The following is a 21,961-nucleotide window of genomic DNA, read 5'->3' on the forward strand; positions in this document are numbered from 1 at the left end:
CATCTCGCCGGGGGCCGCCTCGGCCCCTCCTCGGTCCGGCGCCCCTGCCCGGGGCGGGCCAGGAAGCCTCGGTCCCCGCCCCGCTCCGTTAGGCCCGCGCGGCGGCCGGGGGACTTTGGAGCAGAGGAGGAAGCGCGGCGGGGCGGGGAGGTAGGGGTGTGTCGGAAGGCGGCGGCGGCGGCCGGGTTTTATAACCCGCAGGGCGGGCGCTGCGCGGGAGAAGGGGCTGCGCTGCGCACCGCACCATGGGGGCCGCGTCGGGTCGCCGGTGGCTGCCGCTGCTGCTGCCGTTGCTGCTGCTGCTGCTGCCGCCGCCGCCCGTGATCCTGGTGCTGGACCCCGCGTTGCAGCCGGGGAACTTTTCCGCCGACGAGGCTGGGGCGCAGATCTTCGCAGCCAGCTTCAACTCGAGCGCCGAGCAGGTGCTGTTCCAGAGCACGGCCGCCAGCTGGGCGCACGACACCAACATCACCGAGGAGAACGCGCGGCGCCAGGTGGGCGCGTGGGCCCGGGGCGGGGGCGGAGCCCGGGCGGCCAATCACAGCCCGGCGGCCGGGCGCTGGGGGGCGGGGAGTCCCCGCCCCGCGCGCGCGCCCCCGGCCCCGGAACCGAGAGGTCCTGGCGGGGCCCGCCTGCCTCCTCTCCCTCCGCCACCCCCCCCATTCCCACGGGCAGTCGGTTCCCTGGCCCGGTGCTGGGCCCATGGTCCTGCCCAATAAGGAACCGAATGGATGAGGCCACACTGACCCCGAGTCCTCCCAGGCGGCGGCGCCAGGGGTGCCTCCGGGCTGGATCCGCGGCAGTCTTCGCTTAGGGTGCCCGCTCTGCTCTGGGTTCTCCCCCTCTCTGGCCGCACTACCTTCCCCTCGCTCCCTGTACCGGTCACCTCTCATCGCTGTCTGATCACCCTCTCCTCTCCCTGCCTCTCTTCTGGCGCGTTTCTGCTCCACCACCTTCCTGAGGCAGACCCCCCCCCGCCCCAGTTTTTCACCCCCAGGGCCCAGTTGAAGGGAAAGTGCTCCCATCAGCCCCGGTCTCCAGAAGCCCTTGACCTTCCTCCCCTCCCCCAGCGCCATGGCCTCCCCTGTTTACCCTCTCGTGCCCTCCTGGTGCCCACAGGAGGAAGCAGCCTTGCTCAGCCAGGAGTTTTCAGAGGCCTGGGGCCAGAAGGCCAAGGGTCTGTTTGACCCGGTCTGGCAGAACTTTACCGACCCCACGCTGCTGCGCATCATCGGGGCGGTGCGCACCCTGGGCCCCGCCAACCTGGACCTAGAGAAGCGGCAGAAGGTGGGCCTGAAGGGTGGAGGCAGAATTCTCCAGGGTACCCTCCCAGTGCCTACCGTGGTGGTGAGGGGGGCGGGGGTGTCTGGCCAGGAGGGACCCCAGGATCTCTTCTGGCCCTGACTGCAGGGGAAGCCCCTGTGAGCAGAGTGCGTTCCTGAAGTATTGATTTCCCTGGAGATGGGGTGAGAGAAGTTACTTTATATTAAAGCAAGTGTCATGGAGTAGAAAGCAAAATTCAAGTAAACAATGAAAGATGAAACAGGAGTTTTCAGTTTCTCCATAGGTGATTTGTTTTAAGGGCTTCCTCCGAAAGGTGGAGAGGGTATCAAGGTCAGGGAATGAGAGGGATTTGGTCTCAGTCGGTGGTGGCCGAGCTCAAAATTGAACCCTGCTCCCTAGTTCTCAGGACGCCAGTTTCCCATTTCCACAGGCAGGCTCCAATGAAGCGAAACCCGTCCATTCACATTCAGATATGCTCCGAGTGCCACAAGGCAGTCTTGTCCAAGCCACATCCTCCCTCAGGGCATCTCCTCTCTTCCTCCCAGCAAAAAGAGGAGGGGGCTGCCGGATTACCTCTGAGGGCTGTTCATCACTAACATTTTCTCAACTCTAACTCCCCAGTACAACTCTCTGCTAAGCAACATGAGCAGGATTTACTCCACCGCCAAGGTCTGCTTCCCCAACAAGACTGCCCCCTGCTGGTCCCTGGACCCAGGTAACGGGCCTGAGTCTCCTGTTTGTCTTCCGGGGCTTCCTGCCCTTCCCTGCCACCCGACGGCTCCCGGAGGATGGCACATTTCTGCGGGGGGCGGTAAACCCAAAGGCCTGAACCTCTGATTAGGACCAGAGTGCCTGATGCCCCCACACCCTGCTCCTCCAGGCCGACTGACTTCTGGAATCTCCAGCCTCCAGCCCCAACCCCACCCTCACATGTGCTTTTCCTCCCCCATCGCAACTGGCCTTCATCGTCGCCACCTGGTTTTCCCTTACTGGGCCCTCTCATCCCCCCAAGGGCCCTCCGCAGGCCTTAGACCCCACCGTGGCTTTCCTTACAAACCTCCTCCTCTACTGCTGACTTCGAGGCAGCAGTCTCTGAACTGACCCTGCCCACCTGTGTCTCAGAGCTCACCAACATCCTGGCTTCCTCGCGAAGCTACGCCCTGCTGCTGTATGCCTGGGAGGGCTGGCACAACGCTGCGGGCATCCCACTGAAGCCCCTATACCAGGACTTCACTGCCCTCAGCAACGAGGCCTACACGCAGGATGGTGAGCACACCCACCCAGCCTCGGTGTGGGCACGACCCTCCCGTCTCCTGTCTCCACTGAGCCCCGAAACACACAGAGCGGCCATTACAGTGACTCCCTACACTGGCCCAAGGTCACACAGAGAGCGGATGGCCAAGCTGGGCTTTAGCCCCATCAGCCTCACGCTGCCCCTCCTGGTACTCCTCCCAGCTGTAGGGCTTACACGTGTCAGGATCTGTTTAGCTGGAGTTGGAGCAACCATAGTTAGAAAACTGAGTGCAGTCACCCCCAAGCTCTCCCTTGCGTGAGCAGGCATATACACTGGCCCTGAGCCAGGAGAATGGCCAGGCGATAGCTGGGGGGGAGGTGCCAGAGCCTGGGGCCTGAACTGCATCCCCAATGCCACCCCCCCAAGGCTTCTCAGACACAGGGGCCTACTGGCGCTCCTGGTATGACTCTCCCACCTTCACGGAGGATCTGGAACGCCTCTACCAGCAGCTGGAGCCCCTCTACCTGAACCTCCATGCCTACGTCCGGCGTGCACTGCACCGCCGATATGGGGACAGATACATCAACCTCAGGGGACCCATCCCCGCTCACCTGCTGGGTAAGGGCTTGGCCTCACCTCCACACATGGCCAGGGTCAGCCCCATCACGGTTCACCTTTCAGAGCATCGCATTGCTCACTCACCCGCACGTGAACCCATGAAGTCGGTGATCCTTCTCATGATCACTGCTGTTCAGAGGGGGCTTAGGATGCGCAAGGGATGTGGCACAGGGCAGAGAGCTAGTAAAATGCAGAGCCAGGAGCCACCCTGAAGGCTTTAGCTCCAGTGGAAGAGGAGAAAGAGCCCCACTTTATGCCGGTGTCAGGGCTGGGGAAGGGCAGGGACCTGGGAGTCAGAAAGGACCCCAGCTGCATCACCTGGGCACCTTGGCCTCTGCCAGCCCCAGGGAATGCAGAGCACTCAGGAGTGGGTGGGACTGCTGTGTGAGCCCGGCAAGCGGGCTGTGGCCCTGCCGTGCCCCAGGTCCAGTCACCAGGGTGCTGTTTGGTGACACGCCTGGGGAAGCAGGCCCTGGCTGGGCTGGGCACCAAGCTGTCGGCTCCCCTCCTCTGTCTAGGGAACATGTGGGCCCAGAGCTGGGAGAATGTCTACGACATGGTGGTGCCCTTCCCCGACAAGCCCAATCTTGATGTTACCAGTGCTATGGTGCAGAAGGTGAGCTCGGAGTCAGGCCCTGGCGGGGGCCATGAAAGGGAGTCAGACACGAGGAGCTGAGGATCCACAGCCTGCAGTGTGTGTCCCCACCGTGAGCTGGGTGCCAGTTCTTCCCTCAGGACCCCGCTGGGAGGGGAGAGGGGCAGTGAGCAGCAGGCCACTTTTGTGTATCCGCTGTAGCCAGTAGGGGCCTGGCCTCCGGGAAGGGAGGCCACGAAGCAGAGGTGCTCTTTGTGAGCACGGAACTGACCTGAGTGGGGGACCCCAGACACGCCCCCGGGGCAGCCGGGGTGGGCTCTAGCAGCTGGCCCCTGACCCCAGTGTGCCCCCCCACCCCTCCACCCCCAGGGCTGGAACGCCACACACATGTTCCGGGTGGCGGAGGAGTTCTTCACCTCCCTGGGGCTCTTGCCCATGCCACCCGAGTTCTGGGCGGAATCCATGCTGGAGAAGCCAAGCGACGGGCGGGAGGTGGTGTGCCACGCGTCCGCCTGGGACTTCTACAACAGGAAAGACTTCAGGTCTCAATGCTGGAGGTGGCTTGCAAGGCTCCCGAAGGCCGGGCAGCCGGGCCACAGGGAGGCCAGCTCCCAGGCCCACGTCTGTCCCAGCTCCAAGACCGGCCGGGAGGCTGGGTCTCTTCTAGGGCTGCAGCAGGCTGCTTTCACTAGGCAACTCTGACAGGCAACCAGCCTTGTACCTTGGAACGGAGGGGACAGGCCGGGTGTGGCTGGGGCAGGGTGGAGGTCTGCCTGTTTCCACCGGTTCCTGGGAATCCTGGGACAGCGCCCGCCTGGCTTCGTTCCCTCTGGCACCAGCCTCCCCGTCCTGCCCGTCCTTCGCCCTCACCCACGCCCTCTCCCTGCCCCAGGATCAAGCAGTGCACACGGGTCACTATGGACCAGCTGTCCACGGTCCACCACGAGATGGGCCACGTGCAGTACTACCTGCAGTACAAGGACCAGCACGTCTCCCTGCGCCGAGGCGCCAACCCAGGCTTCCACGAGGCCATCGGCGATGTGCTGGCCCTCTCCGTCTCCACTCCTGCACACCTGCACAAGATCGGCCTGCTGGACCAGGTCACCAACGACACAGGTATGTGGGGGTGGAGAGGACCCAGCCCAGCTCACCCAGACCCCTCTGGGTCCCCCAGCAGGACCCCACTGGTGGCTGCTCCCATCTGCCCGTCTCATTTCCGCCTCCCTGCCCCACGTCAGGCAGGTCTGGGGATCCACCCAGGCCTCGAGGCCTACCCTGCATCCCAGCGCCACTGCCCTAGCGTCCTCTTCCAAGCAGGACTGCATGGTCCCAAAGGCTCACGCTCCTTTCTCTACATCTGCTCAGCCTCACCTCCTGCCAGCCTCTCCCCCAGGGGCCCCTGTCCCAGCTGGACTCCCCTCTCCCTCTGACCTATCTCTTCTCATCTCCCAACAGAGAGCGACATCAACTACTTGTTAAAGATGGCACTGGAAAAGATTGCCTTCCTGCCCTTTGGCCACTTGGTGGACCAGTGGCGTTGGGGGGTCTTTAGTGGGCGAACCCCCCCTTCCCGCTACAACTATGACTGGTGGTATCTTCGGTGAGCAAAGAGGGATGGAGAGGGGCCTCATCCCAGGGGCCCTCGCCACCTTCCCGGGTACCCTGCCTCCTGCTTCCCTCCTCTCCAGGAACACCTCCCCCCTCCTCCTTACGGCATTCTTCTTTCCTGCCGAAAACTCCGTCGGACAGGTGGTCATCCCCAGTTCTCCAGGATGGGGAGGGACGGCCAGTGGGAATGCCTGCTTGGCAGCCTTTTCTGCAAAGGGAAAATCAGCCTGTGTACAACCCTCAGGTCCTAAGACAACTTAACCACATCCTCTTCCAGAACCAAGTATCAGGGGATCTGTCCTCCGGTTGTCCGAAACGAAACCCACTTTGACGCTGGAGCCAAGTTTCACGTCCCAAATGTGACCCCATATATCAGGTACTGCCCCCAGTTCTGGCACACCTTAGTTCCTTCCCCTATGCTGGGCCCCCATATCCCGGGCTTGTCCCCATCCTCCCCTGGACCCCCAACAACCTGGAATTTGAGTGGGCCTCTTTCCTGAGCCAAGCTCAGTTCTCAGTTCTCCCCCAAGGCAGCCCATGGTCCAGCCTCTGCCCTGTGGAAGCTAGCTGGGCCCCAGGCAGGGGGGCCTCCGCCATCCCCCTCACGCCCCTCCTGTGCCTGCAGGTACTTCGTGAGCTTTGTCCTGCAGTTCCAGTTCCACGAAGCGCTGTGCAAGGAGGCAGGCCACCAAGGCCCCCTGCATCAGTGTGACATCTACCAGTCCACCCAGGCGGGGGCCAAGCTCCGGTGTGTGGGGGCTGTGGGGGGTTGAGGGGAGAGCTCAGTGAAGGTGTATCAGGTGGGGGCACCACCACCACGCCAGTGGAGGGGGCCCTTCTCCACTCCCCCGCCTTTTCTTTCTCTCATCAACTGCTTGTTGAGCGGGCTTTCTGGCTGGTCGCTTCAGTTGTGTCTGACTCTTTGTGACTCCATGGACTGCAGCCCGCCAGGCTCGTCTGTCCAAGGGATTCTCCAGGCAAGAATACTGGAGTGGGTTGCCATGCCCTCCTCCAGGGGATCTTCCCACCCAGAGATTGAATCTACATCTCTTTCATCTCCTGCATTGGCAGACAGGTTCTTTACCACTAGCACCACCTGGGAGGCCCTTCTGGCTGGCGTGGGGCAAGACAAATGTCCCCCTCTCACAGAGCTCCTAGGCCCTGAGACTTAACGCTGCCATTCTTGCCACCCAGTGGGGAGAGAAGTGGCCAGAGGCGGAGCAGGTGGGCAGGGCAGCAGCCATAGACACTGGCCTGAGACCCTGTGCCCACAGCGCCCTCTCTGCCTGACAGGGCGCTGCTGCAGGCAGGCTCCTCACGGCCCTGGCAGGAGGTGCTGAAGGACATGGTCGGCTCAGACAACCTGGACGTTAGGCCGCTGCTCAGCTACTTCCAGCCGGTCACACAGTGGCTCGAGGAGCAGAACCAGCAGAACGGCGAGGTCCTGGGCTGGCCAGAGTATCAGTGGCGCCCGCCAACGCCTGACAATTACCCGGAGGGCATTGGTAAAGCCTGGGGCAGGGTGCCGTGGGTTCTCAGCTCTAGGTTCGGGACCCAGGCCCCCAGTTCACAGTTCCCAATCAGCTTGTCCAGCCAGGCCCTGGCGTCCTGCCTGGAGAGCCAGGCAGCCTCCTGAACACTCGGCAGGGCCCTGGGATGGAGTGGGCACATCTTTCCAGCCTCCTGGGGAGGGTGTGCCCAGATCTGAGGCCCCTGGCCAGGGGCTGGAAGGCGGGCACACTGCTCTATGAGGTCATACTGCAGGATCCGCTCTTATTGGCCGGGGGCGGGGGCTGCAAGGCTCTGCTCTCCTGCGGCCATGGGCCATGGTTGGGCTGCTCCAGGACTGCCTCGCCTCCTCCTCCTCCTGCTCTGCTGTGGGTGCCCCCTGCTGGTCCCCAGTGAGGGGACCACCAGCCAGGGGACCACCAGCCAGGGGACCACCAGCCAGGTGACAGTCAACCAGGAAACAACCAGCCAGGCAACAACCAGCAGTGAGACAACCATCCGCCACTCAACCACCCATCCCTCAACAACCAGCAGCCCGAAGAAAACCCAGAGCCCAAGTGGGATTGGCTGGGGGGCGGGGCGGGGAGGCCCAGGCAGCGGCAGGAGGGCGAGGGGAGGCCTGTCTGTGTCCCTCTGCTCTGTCCCGCAGACCTGGTGTCCGACGAGGCCGAGGCCCGCAAGTTTGTGGAGGAATATGACCGGAGATCCCAGGTGGTGTGGAATGAGTATGCCGAGGCCAACTGGAACTACAACACCAACATCAGCACGGACAACAGCAAGTTGCTGGTAGGGGCTCCTGCAGCTCAGCACACAGGTGCTCATCCCACAGGGCCCGTCCCCTGAAACCCAAGGCGCTACAGGCTGCCCTCCCATCCCCAACACCAGCCCGGGGGTACACGTTCTCAGAGTTTGTGAAACATCCCCGCGGCGTGTTGAAAAGTGTCCAATTTCAGTTTCAGGGGGGCACACACCCAGTGCCTAACACAGGTTGTCTTTCATTAACAATCTGTTGTTGGTAAAGGAGTAATTTGTGCAGAAGTAAGTGATGCCAAAGTCAGGTTTTAAAAAGACTGAAGGCTCCTGTGTGCCACCTAGCAAGGGCTACACCTGTCCCCCGACCGTGACCCCCTCCGTGTCTGTGTGGCCAAGTGGAGATCATAACCAAGGTGAGCCACAGAGAAATAATACTTCATGAAGACCCATACGCACTGGCCACAGTTCCTTGGCAGTCGACATCTGTTGCCTCGTGTATTCCTCAACAGTCTTGCAAAGCCAGTGACCTTATTCCCATTTTACAGCTGGGACCCTGAGGTTCAGAAGCCACAGAGAGAATGCCAAGCTGCCTCTGTCCCAACAGCATTCAAGATACAGGGTGGGGTTTCCTTCTCTGCCTCTCCCACATGATGTCTTGCTGGATGAGGGCATGTGTACTGCACACAGGACATCACAGACAGTCCGGGCTGAGGAATGTCTTTATAGGCAAAGGCAGCAACTTGATAAAGCCGCCCCCCGACACCCAGCCTCTTCGGCTCCCACACGATGCCTCCTCCTAGGAGCCCTTTCCAGAGCTCCTCCTGGGCCTCATGATACGGCTCCCCCTGTGCCTGCAGATGGAGAAGAACTTGCAGATGGCAAACCACACCGTCAAGTATGGCACCTGGGCCAGGAGGTTCGACGTGACCAACTTCCAGAATGCCACCATGAAGCGGATGATAAAGAAGATTCAGGATCTAGAGCGGGCGGCACTGCCCGTCAAGGAGCTGGAAGAGGTGGGGAACTGGGGGTAGGGTGGGGCAAAGGGGGTGGAGGATCCCAGGTCAGGAGAGGGTCCTAGCTCAAGGGATGGCATGTAGCCTTCATGCTGCTTCCTCCTCCTCAAGTTGTCAAGTCATGACTTCTGCCCACGTCTGCGCACACCTCCAGACTCGCCTACACACACCCTCAGACTCGCTGAGAAGGGAGGGCTTTGGGAGCCCCTTCCCCAACCCATAGCCCAGCAACCCTCCCCCACCTCCCGCCCCACGTAATGGTGCCGGGGCAAAGCAGGGCGCCAGATCTGTAGCTCGCTGCCCCTCTGCTTCCTCCGCAGTACAACCAGATCCTGGTGGACATGGAGACCGTTTACAGCGTGGCCTCTGTGTGCCACAAAAATGGCACCTGCCTGCGGCTCGAGCCTGGTGAGCACACTGGGCAGTGAGCGGGAGGCCCGGGAGGCTGGGGTGCTGTCTGTGAAAGGGAAATGTTCAGTTCTGACTCGGGAGGTCAGCACGCCCAGGAAACTCGCTTCCCTCTTCCACCCGTGGGGCTTCTCTGCCACCGCTTAGAACCAGGCCGGCTTCATCTCTGCGCTGGTTCCCCAGCTTCTGCTCCCTCCGGTCCCATCCTCCCTGTTCCACCCTGTGCTCCGCCCTTCAGAGCAGGTGTATCTCAAATGTTTCTCTCATGGGCTTGGACTCGCCTCTAGGCACCTACCTCCCCTGGATCCCACCCCACCCTGAAATTGAAGCCTCAGCCTGCAGAAGCCATTCCTGCCTCACTCCCTCCAAGGCCGGCAGGAATGGACCAGCTCTGGCGAGTCCTCTTCCTCTCGCAGGAGACTGGCCAGTCCTTCTTAACCTTCCCCTTTCTGAAGGAGTTCAGCCCTGACATCCCAGTACCTGCACACAGAGACCCCCCTCCCGCCCGCTCTGACCCACCTTCCCAGGGTCAGGGAGCCAGAGACATAAACATTTGTCCTGAGGAATCTCCACCCAGAAACAGTCTCTTCCTGGCCCTCCGCCCAACTCCCACTTTAGAACAATCACAAATAGAAAGGGAAATGGAAAATAAACAAGAGAGAGAAACAGTTTTCCTAGGACAGGGTTTGGCCCGGGGGTTGTGTACGTGGGTAGGCACGCAAGTGGGGGTGGATATACGTGTGCGTGTGTTTGTTTATGGACAAGAGTGTTACAGGGAATGTGGCCTCCACCCCCATCAGTCAGCCCCTTGATCTGGGGCTGGGCTGTCAGATCACTGCTGGTAGTAACAATAAGAGCATCCCCAAAACAGAACACTCACATCAGCAGAGGGCAGATGGAAAATTCTCAAAATGTGTTTTCCTTCAAACAAAGCTACCTTGAATGTACCTCCTCTGTGTAGAGTGGATGCTCATAGCGCATCTCAGCGCAGAGCGCGGTCAGCGAGCACTGGATCCCCGCAGGCCTCCGTCTCAGGCCTGGTCGGGCAGGAAGCGGGGCCACCTTCACACCTGACCCCCGTGCTCACAGCCTCCTCCTCCCAGCTCTGCAAAGGCCGTGTCAGCTCCATGTAACCCATAACCCAGGAGGCCACTCATACAGGCGTGGCTCTGACAGGACACGGGTCCAGGTGGTGCTTGAGCGGATCTCTGTACTTGGCCTGCACAGCGGTTATTCAGGCAGTTCAGCTACAGTGTGTGAAAGACACTGGGCCCCGTGGGGACGCAGAGATGAAGGAGGCCCAGTCCCCGATCAGGATCCTCCTGCCCCCAGGCCAGCATTATCCCCATCTTACAGACAGAGAGGTCAGGAGGAAACCGACCAAGAACCCCCATCTTTTGACCTCCAGGCTATTTCTCCCAGGGAGGGATTGCCAGGGGACAAACGGCGAGCAGCAGCTCTGGGGCCTGGGCCCTGGGTTTGTGCCCCAGCTTGGCCGCTTCCTGGCTAGGAGACTCAGCCATGCCACCAACACTTGTGTGGAAGGAGGGTCAGGGCACCCCTCACAGGGCTGTTGCAGCCCTGTAGTTCCTTGAGGTCGCGTCCGGATAGCGCTGAGCCTGGGCCTGGCACCTGTAAGCCCATAGAAAGGGCACCAGCCTGTCTCCAGTTTCCCCCAACCTGTGCTGCCCCTTCCCGTCTTCTCCCAGCTCTGGAGGAGGTGGGAGGTGAGCCAGGAGCTGGGGGCTCAAGCCATCCCCCCCTCCCGCCCCAGATCTGACCAGGCTGATGGCCACATCCCGGAATTATCAGGACCTGGCCTGGGCGTGGAAGAGCTGGCGCGACAAGGTGGGGCGGTCCATCCTTCCCTTCTTCCCCAAATATGTGGAGCTCACCAACAAGGCCGCCAGGCTCAATGGTGAGTACTCGCTGCAGGGTCACCGGGGCCCTCAGAGGGTTCCTCTGAGACCCAAGAGGTGAGGGGGGCAGTCCTTGAAGGAGACGGGGAGTGCTCCGGGGAGGGTCAGGTGTCCAGAGAGCCTGGCCACAGCCCCCACCCCCACCCCCACAGGCTACCAGGATGGCGGGGACTCCTGGAGGTCCATGTATGAGATGCCCTTCCTAGAGGAGGAGCTGGAGCAGCTGTTCCAAGAGCTGCAGCCGCTCTACCTGAACCTGCATGCCTATGTGCGCCGGGCCCTGCACCACCACTACGGGCCCGACGTCATCAACCTGGAGGGCCCCATCCCAGCCCACCTGCTCGGTGAGCGCCAGCGAGATGGGCCGCTGTGCGAGGGCAGAGGGCAGACTGGGAAGGGTCTGCAGGGGACACTGGAGCCTGGGGCAGGGGAATGTTGCCAGGCCCGGAGTGGGGTGGGGGGTGGAGGTGGGGAGAAGAGCCCCCTACTTGCACTTGGTGCCACGTTTGCTATAGAGCCACATGGCACCGGTCACCAGGGATGGGGCAGTGCACAGAGTTCACAGGCCTGTCCTGGGGAGACAGACCTGCCTCCCGGGTCACAGCACCAGGCAGCATGAGGGTGAGGAGGGGGCTGGGAGTGGAAGCTGAGAAGGCCTCCCCAGGAGGGGGCTGTGAACAAAGCCTTGAAGGGCGAGAGGTTCTGACAGCTGGAGAAAGTAGTCATGTCGGGAGAGAGAAGGGTAGACACGATGTTCAGGCAAAGGAGCTGGGAGAGTGTTGCTGTTGTTCACTCGGTTGTGTCGGACTCTTTGAGACCCCATGGACTGCAGCACACCAGGCTTCCCTGCCCTTTACTATCTCCCAGAGTTTGCTCAAACTCATGTCCATTGAATTGATGATGCCATCCAACCATCCCATCCTCTGTCTTCCCCTTCTCCACCCTCCTTCAATCCTTCCCAGCATCAGGGTCTTGTCCAATGAGGTGGCTCTTCTCATCCATCAGGTGGCCAAAGTATTGGAGCTTTAGCTTCAGCATCAGTCCTTCCAATGAATATTCAGGGTTGATTTCTTTTAGGATTGACTGGTTGGATCTCCTTGCAGTCCAACGTACTCTTAAGAGTCTTCTCCAACACCACAGTTCAAAAACATCACTTCTTCGGCTCTCACCTTACATTTTATGATCCACCTCTCACATCCATACATGACTACTGGAAAAACTGTAGCTTTGACTGTATGGACCTTTGTCAGCAAAGTGATATCTCTGCTTTTTAATATCGTTTGTCCTTTTTAAAACTAGGCTTGTCATAGTTTTTCTTCCAAGGAGAAAGTGGCTTTTAATTTCACGGCTGTCACAGCTGCAGTCACTGTCTACAGTGATTTTGGAGCCCAAGAAAATGAAGTCTGTCACTGTTTCCATTGTTTATCTATTTGTCGTGAAGTGATGGAACCAGATGCCATGATCTTAGTTTATTGGATATTGAGTTTTAAGCCAGTTTTTTTCACTCTCCTGTTTCACCTTCTTCAAGAGGCTCTTTAGTTCCTTTTCACTTTCTGCCGTAAGGGTGGTGTCATCTGCATATCTGATGTTACTGATATTTCTCCTGGCAGTCTTGATTCCAGCTTGTGCTTCATCCAGCCCAGCATTTCACATGAAGTACTCTGGATAGAGGTTAAATAATCAGGGTGACAATATACAGCTTTGATGTACTCCTTTCCCAATTTGGAACCAGTCTGTTTTTCCATGTCCACTTCTAACTATTGTTTCTTGACCTGCATACAGCTTTCTCAGGAGGCAGGTAAGGTGGTCTGGTGTTTCCATCTGTTTAAGAATTTTCCGCAGTTTGTTGTGATCCACATAGTCAAAGGCTTTAGAGTAGTCAGTGAAGCAGAAGTAGATGCTTATCTGGAATTCTCTTGCTTTTTCTATGATCCAACGAATGTTGGCAATTTGATCTCCGGTTCCTTTGCTTTTTCTAAATCCAACTTGTACATCTGGAAGTTCTCCGTTCAGGTACTATTGAAGTTTACTTTGAAGGATTTTGAGTTACCTTGCTAACATGTGAAATGTCCCCTCAACTTGGGGGCCCCCATTCTCCAGGGGTTGTAAACTCAGATGCCCTGAGTGCATGAAATGGGCAGTCGGAGACAACAAGGGGTGGAAGGGACTGGGCAAGTAGAGGCCACTGGGTTCCTGTGTCTGTTGGACCATCAGGCCCTGTTCCTGGGGGGCTCCTCACTGTGAACAGAGAGACCAGATGGGGCCACACACCGTTTACAGATCATGAGGGAGACCCCCTTCCAGCTTTGGGTCTAGTTCTTGGCAGCTCAAGAGACCAGCCACCCTCGGTCCCTCTGTGTTTCTCATTCAGACCCCCAAGAAGGAAAGCAGGTGCCCACCGGCCTGGGAGCTGGGCTCAGAGCAGAGCTTGTGCCCCCATCCCATCCTGGCTTCTCACGCACTCCAGCCCTCGCTGGCTTACACCCATGGGCTCCACTTGATGTCAGCTCAAGCTTAGTCTCCTTTGGGCCTGAAGGCGGTAGTTGCTCAGTCGTGTCTGACTCTTTTGCGACCCCATGGACTGTAGCCCACCAGGCTGCTCTGTCCATGGGATTTCCCAGGCAAGAATACTGAAATGGGTTGCCATTCCTTTTTCCAGGGGATCTTCCTGACCCAGGGATGGAACCCAGGTCTCCTGCATTACAGATAGATTCTTTACCATCTGAGCCACTTGGGAAAGCTTCTTTACTCTTGTCTTGCCCTAAATGCTGAGGCATCAACCTCTCCTAACGGAGGGCAGTTGGGTGGTTCTTTTCTTTAATTTTGGTTTTGTGCGGGGTCTCTGTTGTGACACAGGCTTCTCTAGTTGTGGGCTCGCGGGCCCTCAAACGTTCGGGCTCAGTACTTGTGGGGTGCAGGCTTAGTTGCCCCATGCCATGTGGGATCTTATTTCCTTGACCAGGGATCAGACCCACATCCCCTGCATTGGGAGGCAGATTCTCAACCACTGGACCACCAGGGAAGTCCCAGGAGGGTGGTTCTTGCCAGCTGACTGCATAAACTGACCTCAGATGACGTGGATGGGACACAGCAGTGGCTGGTCAGGTTGTGATCAGCAGGACTGGGATCTGGTCCCTCACGCTGTGTGACGGTGCCGAGCCTAAAATGCAACACTGTCTCCCTTCTCTCTGCATCTCGTCCTCTGCCTGCCTCCAGGGAACATGTGGGCACAGAGCTGGTCCAACATCTATGACTTGGTGGCACCCTTCCCTTCAGCCCCCAAGATGGATGCCACGGAGGCCATGATAAAGCAGGTCCGCACTGGCCCCCTCCTCGCACCCCTGCTCCTCCAGGACAGCCCCAGGGCGTGGGGCGGGGAGCCCTGCCCCAGGGGGAGAGGGCCCTCTAATTCAGGAGCTGCTTCCAGCTTGGCCCTCCCCCCGGGCCCTCCCATGGTGGCACACAGTCCATCTCCACCATCCCCAGCTTCTGCAGAGCTCCGTCTGTTTGCAGGGCTGGACACCCCTAAGGATGTTTGAGGAAGCAGACAATTTCTTCACTTCCCTGGGGCTGCTGCCCATGCCCCCCGAGTTCTGGAACAAGTCAATGCTGGAGAAGCCGACCGATGGGCGGGAAGTGGTGTGCCACGCCTCCGCCTGGGATTTCTTCAATGGCAAGGACTTTAGGTGTGTCCGGGCTGCAGGTCCTGAGCCCAGAGGCCAAGGAGACGAGTCCAAGTCCGAGCGGGGGGCGGAGGGTTCGGAGAAGTGGGCCTGGCCTCAGCATGGCCACCAGCTTGTGCCAGGGGAACCCCATCCACTATGCAAGGGTCTCCCTGAGCACTGACCAGCTGCGTCAGCTCAGGGTTCCAGGTCACAGTCCTGGGGGTGAGCCTGTGTGAGCCGCCAGCCAGCCTCCCTATCGGGCAGGCCCTGCGCACAGCGGGCCCTCTCCCTGCTGCGTGTGCCTTGAGACAGGGAGACACCGGGGTGCGGGGCTTCACAGAGATCTACTCTCACCTCTGACAGGGCTCAGGAGCTGTCTGCATTTGTGGACAGCATTTCAGTTACTGCTGTGTATCACGCCAGCCCAAAACCCAGGGCCGTAAAACAACTATTTGACTATGCTCATGATTTTTTATTATTATTTTGAATGTATTTATTTATGGCTATGCTGGGTCTTGGTGGCTGTGCGAGGGTGTTCTCTCGTTGAGGCAGGCAGGGACTCCTCTCCAGTTGCAATGCACGGGCCTCTCACTGTGGTGGCTTCCCTTCTTGCGGCTCACAGACTCGAGTGTGGACTCAGTAGTTGTGGCTCATGGGTTTAGTTGCCCCGTGGCATGTGCAATCTTCCCAGACCAGGGGTCAAACCTGTGTCCCCTGCACTTGCAGGCTGGTTCTTAACCACTGGACCACCAGGGAAGTCTGCTAGTGATTTTATGGGCCAGGGATTCAGGCTCTGCACAGAGGAAGTGGCTCATCCTGCCTTGTAGTGGTGGAGACCTTTGCTGGGGCAGCTCTGATGGTGGCAGAAGGCCGGCATGGCTCAGCGGGGTTTCAGTCCAGGGCTGTGCTCCTGGCTGTCAGCTGGCTTCCCCGGCTTTTCTCTGTGTGGCACATGCTGGGGCAGGGACGCTCATGTGGGTTCCTGCATTCACAAGCTGGGTGCCCGGACTGGCATGGCTGGAGCAGCCGGGGTCTGGCCGGACATGTCTCTCTAGGAGAGCTTGGATGACCTCATGGGGCGGCAGCCTCAGGCGGTCAGATTTCTTACCCAATGGCCGGCATCCACAGAGCAAAAGCAAAAGCAGCCAGATCTCTTAAAGACTAAGTTAGTCCAGAACTGGGACGGGTCACTCCTGCCTCCTTGCTTTATTGGCTAAAGCAAGTCACAAGGTTCAACCAGTCACAACCTAGGTTCAAAAGAAGATTAAGAAGTTTCCAACTCTTGGGAGAAGTGGCAGAGATGGTGAAGTATCTCTGATGAGAAGAGTGGGCTCCGGTCCTGGAACAAAGCAGGCAGGTTCACTGGCTCCCCAGGCCTTGGGCCCTTCCTTAAGAGGCATGGAGACCAGAGCTTCAGGGTGGGGTGCAGACAGACTCTCAAAGGTGAGGGCACCTTGGGGAACCTCACTCGTACAGGGAGTCCTAACAGAAGGTGGGTAGACCCCAACTTCATGTCACTGGGGCAGCTCTTAGCCCTCACCATAGGATAACAAAAAGGGGTCCACTGAGCTGAAAAGCTCTGGTTAGATCCAAGGGTGAATTTCCTCCGCTCACAAAAGGTGGAAAGGGAAGTGGAGCCCCTTCTCGGACAGCTCGGCAGATGTCCCATCAGTCCTGGCCCTGAGAAATCCTGGGGTGATCTGCCTGCTGGCATCAGACACGTGGGGTGCAGAAGAGCCCAGACACCATTGTTTCCTTCAGGAAGCCTGAGACCAGGGAGAGACAGACCGTGAGAAGAGGAACCAAAGGACCCACATCCTGGAAAGTCACTGAGCGTGACTGAGGGTCCCCGTGCCTCCAGAGCACATACCTCGCAGTTAGAAAGCCACACACACAGCAGTGCAGGCTCAAGGTGTTCAGGGGAGCTGGAGGCAGGGGAGAGGCCTAGAGGACCATGCTGTAGGAGTTTCTAATCCCCAGATCGCCTCCATTTCTCCTTTTGGTTTTTCTCCCCATGATGCTGTGTTCCTCGCATGTGATGGTCCTGAGGGCCTGCTCTGCAAGCAGGGTTAGCCGCTGCCTTTGCCCAGGGCTCCTTGTTGTCTCTCTCCCACCCCGTGCTCCAGGATCAAGCAGTGCACCTCAGTGAACATGGAAGACCTGGTGGTGGCCCACCACGAAATGGGCCACATACAGTACTTCATGCAGTACAAGGACTTGCCCGTGACCTTCCGGGAGGGCGCCAACCCCGGCTTTCACGAGGCCATTGGGGACGTGCTGGCCCTCTCAGTGTCCACCCCCACGCACCTGCACAAGATCGGCCTGCTGAGCAGCGGGGACGGCAGCTACGGTGAGCGAGGAACGGGGAGATCCAAGCGGGCAGAGGGGCCGAGAAGGGGCATCGAGCTTGGGAGGCAGAGAGGAGGCTCCGTGGGCCACAGGCAGTGCCAGGACAGAACACAAGGAGCCAGGGTACAGCTAGCGGGGAGAGCAGGGGGGAAAACCCCTCCCAAGAGGCGGGTCGCTGGACCTAAGGAGAAGCAGGTCACCCCGCCCACTCCACCCATTCCACCCACCGCACACCCGCTCAGCCCACTGCTAGGATATGGCGGGAGGCAGGCCTGGATCTGACGTCAGGCTCCCTTCTCTTGGCAGAGGAGGATATCAACTTTCTGATGAAGATGGCGCTTGACAAGATCGCCTTCATCCCCTTCAGCTTCCTCGTCGACCAGTGGCGTTGGAGGGTGTTTGACGGAAGTGTCACCAGGGAGAACTACAACCAGGAGTGGTGGAGCCTCAGGTTCTAGAGTCCTGCTGTAGGGTGTGGGCCGGGGGTCTCCATGGGGTATATGCCGGCACCTGTGTGTGTGTGCACCTGGTGTGTCTGCATGTATGGTGTCTAGGGGTGTGTGTGTGTGTGTATGTGTGTGCCTGTGTTTGTATGTACCTGGTGTGTCTGTGTGTACCTGGTGTGTGTGTGTGGCATGTGTGTGTCTGTGTGTGTGCCTGCCTCTGTGTGCACCTGGTCTGTGTGTATGGTGTCTAGGTGTGTGTGTGCTTGCGTCTGTGTATACCTGGTGTGTCTGCCTGTATAGTGTCTAGGGGTGTGTGTGAGCGATGGGGTACCTGGGGGCAGTGACTCACAAAGGCACGGCTTGCAGGAATTGTCAGCACCCTGTGCAGGCCCAGGGCAGGCACCATATTGCAAATCAAGAACAGCAATTCTCCCAGCTTGATTCTCCCCAAAAAGTGAAAGTGTTAGTCACTCAATCACGTCTGACTCTGTGACCTCATGGACTGTAGCCCGCCAGGCTCCCCTGTCCATGGGATTTTCCAGGCAAAAACACTGGAGTGAGTTGCCATTCCTTTCCCTAGGATATCTTCCCAACCCGGGGGTCAAACCCAGGTCGCCTGCATTTTTGATGGATTCTTTACCATTTGAGCCACCAGGAAGTTCTGATTGTCCCCAAACCCTCCCTCTAATGTGTCTTCCTCCTCCACAGGCTGAAGTACCAGGGTGTCTGTCCCCCACTGGCCAGATCTCAAGACGACTTTGACCCAGGGGCCAAGTTCCACATTCCTGCAAGTGTGCCTTATGTCAGGTAACAGGAAAGGGAGGAGGGCGTCCGGAGGGGCAGCGCCTCCGCATGGTGTTCAGACACCTTTGCTACCCCTTCCAAGAGCTACCTGCTCCAGGAGCTACTGTCAGAGCAACCTGGGGACCCGTGTGTGGTGCACTGCGTCTGGGCCTCTCACCTGTAACCAAGACTGACGCTGTTTCACTCTTGTGATACCCTGAGAGCCCCGCCCTCCAGACGGTTAAAAACAGAAACTTTACTATAGCTGGCTAATGGTTACAAGACCTTGGTTAGTTAGCATGAACCATGACCCACGGCCAGACCTTGCTCTGAGCACTATTTTCTCATTTTTACAGCATTCTGTTCCCTTATACGTATTGAACATATTTCCTGTGACATAATTTGAGTTGTACCTGGGGACCTTCTACCCACTGGAGCTAGGATTAGAGGCCCAGCTGGATGGAAGCCTGTATTGTTGGTGGCACGGGGTCACAGCCTTGGGATTATACAGTACAGGTTCAAATCTCATCTCCATGACTGTTCCCTTGAGTAAATCCCTCCATCTCTGCGAGCTTCCAGCTTCCTCACCCGTGGAATCCCATTTCACAGAATCGTTGCAAGAGTTCATATCTTAGCACACAGTCTTAATACAGAACATGTTTGGGAACTGGTGGCCATAACCCACCATCATTAAATCACCGTCTTAAATGGAATGTGGAAACACAGCAGCGCCATCAGTCGTGCTGCCACCACGTGGATGCACCCAGTCAGCCCCTCTCCCTCTGCGTGCTGCAAGGGAGCACTGGCTGGGAACTGGGAAGTGGGATTAGAGGAGCCGGAGCCCTCCCTCGAGGCAGGGATCTGGGGCAAAGGGCCCCTGTGCTCCCCAGAAGGCCAGTGAAGGAGGGCTTATGTCCATCGTGCCCAGCCTTCCACCCCAGCACCTGGCGCAGTGTCAGCACAGTCAGGACCTAATTAAGCATGAAGTGGGTAAGTTCTGTGCCCGAGTCCAGGAAGGAACAGAAAGCCTGCTCAGAAGCTCCAGGGAGCAGCAGGGGGAGCAGGGAGCCAAGGATAGTCAAGGGCAACTCCACACAGCCCTGACCAGCCAGTGTGCCAGGGTGACCTGCAGAGAGACCCTCCGCCCGCCTTCCCAACGGGCTTCTGAGCTCCCGAGCTGGCACTCACTTTCACACAGAAGCCGGCCCACGTGATGGCTAGCTTCCCAGCTTAGCACAGATAATTCTCCAGGAGGGAGCGGGCAAAGTGATCACCCTCCAGATTCTGACCAGCAGCCTTGGCAAAGCACATACAGAAAAGGCGGTGCACATGACTTGCGCCCAGCCTTCCCATCTGCGCTGCTGGTTCAGGACATTCCAAACCTCCCCACTTTCAGAGAGGCTGCCCCTCCTTGACCGGCAGACTTCTGCAGGGAATTCCCACTGCTTTGGGATAAAGGAGGTCATTTGGGCTGGCTTCCCTGCCTGGTCAGAAGCATGACCCAGTAGGCAACACCTTAGGGACAGAGATGTCGTTTCTGTGTCCCAGAGCAGCCCGCCACATCTCTGATGGACTCTGGCCCACTCTGCCTCACCCATGAGCATCCCTAGCTCTGAGAGTCTCTCCCAAGATGCTCCATGTGGAGGCAGCTCTGTGGTGAGAGGCAGGGAAGGAGGCCTGGATGACTCTGCAGTCCAGGACAGGCTCACCCTGACGTCATGGTCACCTGCCCTCCTGCAGGTACTTCGTCAGCTTCGTCATCCAGTTCCAGTTCCACCAGGCACTGTGTCAGGCGGCAGGCCACCAGGGCCCCCTGTACAAGTGTGACATCTACCAGTCCAAGGAGGCCGGGAAGCTCCTGGCGTGAGTCTCCTCTGGCCTTGCTCTGACCCCTGTCCTCCCCACGATGGCCTACTTCCCAGTGGAGCTCTTCCGGGAACATCCACCATGGCCTCCGCCCGGGTCACCCTTCCCCCAAAGCCCCAGACCCGCCCAGGCCCTCAGTCCCGCGGCGGGGGGGACAGGCTGGGAGGTGGGGTGGAGAGAGCTGATGCGAGACTGGGACGGGGTGGGGCAGGGAGCCTCCCAGCCTGTCCCTCTGACTCGGTTCCCCTCCTGGGGCTCCCCCAGGGATGCCATGAAGCTGGGCTTCAGTCAGCCGTGGCCCGAAGCCATGCGGCTGATCACGGGCCAGTCCAACATGTCGGCTGCCTCCATGATGACCTACTTCAAGCCGCTGCTGGACTGGCTCGTGACGGAGAACGGGCGGCATGGGGAGAAGCTGGGCTGGCCTCAGTACAACTGGACGCCAAACTCAGGTACCGCCACCCACCCCCCTGGGCTCCAGGGCAGCCCCGGGGCTCGCTCAGGGCTGGGGCCCTCCCAAGTTAAGGCAGGCTGGAGTCCGGCCTCCGCGCTCACGGCTGGGGAGCCAGCGGCGCGCCCGGCCCGGCCCAGCGCCCGCTCTCGTTCCTCCCGGCCAGCTCGCCTGGAAGGCCCCGTCGTGGGCTCCGGCCGTGTCAACTTCCTGGGCCTGGACCTGGAGGAGCAGCAGGCCCGCGTGGGCCAGTGGGTGCTGCTCTTCCTGGGCGTCGCCCTGCTGGTGGCCACGCTGGGCCTCACCCAGCGGCTCTTCAGCATCCGCCACCACAGCCTCCGCCGGCCCCACCGCGGGCCCCAGTTCGGCTCCGAGGTGGAGCTGAGACACTCCTGAGAGGAGACCGGGAGGGGCCCTGCGCTGCTCCCGCGCTCACCCCAGCCCCACCCTCCTGCTGCCCCTCCCCCTCCCCTCCCCCTCCCCCTGCCCCCCATCCCCCCTCAGGCCTCCGGACCTCGGGCCACCGTGGCCCCTGCCCCCTGGTCCCCAGAGATCCAGAGTCCCCCCTCACATGGCACCCTCTCCCCGTCTCCCTGTGGATACAATTAAAGGTCCTGCCTCCCCATCGGCGTCTGTGTCCCTCACGGGGAAGCCAGGGACAGGACGGGGAAGCTCCCTCGCTTCCTGCCAATCAAGGGGGTCACTTCTCCCGGGTCTTCATCTCTTTCCAAGAAGAGCCTGGAAAACACCTCCTAGCTCTGGCCCCAGCCCCACCCAGCGCCCAGGCCAGTACCCCCTCCAGCCCGGGCAGCTGGCCCCCGGCCTGCTGTGGCAGGCAGGCCTGGCCAGGCCTGGGCACTGGCCCAGGAGGGCTCTGGGCGGCAAAGGGGAAGCAGACATTCTGGGCTGCTGGAGCCCTGCCCCCGCTATTCCCATAAACGGTCCAGTCCCCAGTCGGAAGGCTCCCAGCTGTCCTCTAGTCCCCCGGGGGGAGCACCTTGCCGGCTGAGGGCACAGAACTGGCCCGTGCCTGCCCCAGCTCCATGTCCACTCACACACGTGCTCAGAGCCACCAGAGTACTGCCCCCAGGGCCCAGGGTCAGGACCCTTTGCCCCAGCCAGGCAGAAGCCGGTGCCGACGCAGGGACTGACTGCCGGGGGACCACCCCACCCATGCCCCCAGCACACGCCCTCACCCCGAGCCTTCCTCAGAGGCCAGCCTGGTTTTGAGAGAGTATCATTTTGAGGGACATTTTAAAATCTTTTATCTAGATGTTTACTGTAGAAAATTTAGAAAATAAAGAAATGTGTAAAGAAAAGCCTTTTATATCAACACCAAGAGTTAAGCACTGTTGACATTTGGTGTATGTATTTCCAGCCTTTTTTCCTCAATACTGTATTTTAAATCTGATCACACTGTATTTACAGCTGTGTAACCTCTTTCCAGGTAGCATGAC

At 59.3% G+C, this 21,961-nt stretch overlaps 1 protein-coding gene across 2 annotated transcripts; it reads left to right on the forward strand.

Annotated features, from left to right (window-relative positions):
• On the forward strand, positions 246–21,129 carry LOC102171917 (angiotensin-converting enzyme). Of its 2 annotated transcripts, XM_018065326.1 has the most exons (25): positions 246–494; positions 1,120–1,287; positions 1,906–1,999; positions 2,407–2,550; positions 2,945–3,136; positions 3,655–3,752; positions 4,101–4,273; positions 4,624–4,847; positions 5,187–5,331; positions 5,617–5,715; positions 5,965–6,087; positions 6,633–6,844; positions 7,498–7,634; positions 8,459–8,617; positions 8,938–9,025; positions 10,800–10,943; positions 11,097–11,288; positions 14,161–14,258; positions 14,458–14,630; positions 16,736–16,959; positions 17,265–17,409; positions 18,113–18,211; positions 19,928–20,050; positions 20,318–20,505; positions 20,671–21,129. In XM_018065326.1, the coding sequence occupies exons 1-25, from the start codon at positions 246–248 to the stop codon at positions 20,898–20,900; spliced, it is 3,921 nt and encodes a 1,306-aa protein (XP_017920815.1). In that variant the 3' UTR covers positions 20,901–21,129. The 2 variants fall into 2 exon arrangements, with proteins under 2 accessions (XP_017920815.1, XP_017920816.1); XM_018065327.1 differs by lacking the exons at positions 246–494; positions 1,120–1,287; positions 1,906–1,999; ... (7 more) ...; positions 5,965–6,087; positions 6,633–6,844 and adding an exon at positions 6,851–7,405 and having other exon boundaries at positions 20,671–20,949.

This window comes from Capra hircus, chromosome 19 (assembly GCF_001704415.2).
Source record: "Capra hircus breed San Clemente chromosome 19, ASM170441v1, whole genome shotgun sequence".
NCBI classification, from domain to species: domain Eukaryota; kingdom Metazoa; phylum Chordata; class Mammalia; order Artiodactyla; family Bovidae; genus Capra; species Capra hircus.

Bases quoted from the DNA above. Each gene is read 5' to 3' on its own strand.
- LOC102171917 (XM_018065326.1), top strand. From the start codon at position 246: ATGGGGGCCGCGTCGGGTCGCCGGTGGCTGCCGCTGCTGCTGCCGTTG. The intron at 9,026-10,799 runs GTGAGCACACTG...CTCCCGCCCCAG, and splicing joins CTGCCTGCGGCTCGAGCCTG to ATCTGACCAGGCTGATGGCC. The intron at 14,259-14,457 runs GTCCGCACTGGC...GTCTGTTTGCAG, and splicing joins CGGAGGCCATGATAAAGCAG to GGCTGGACACCCCTAAGGAT.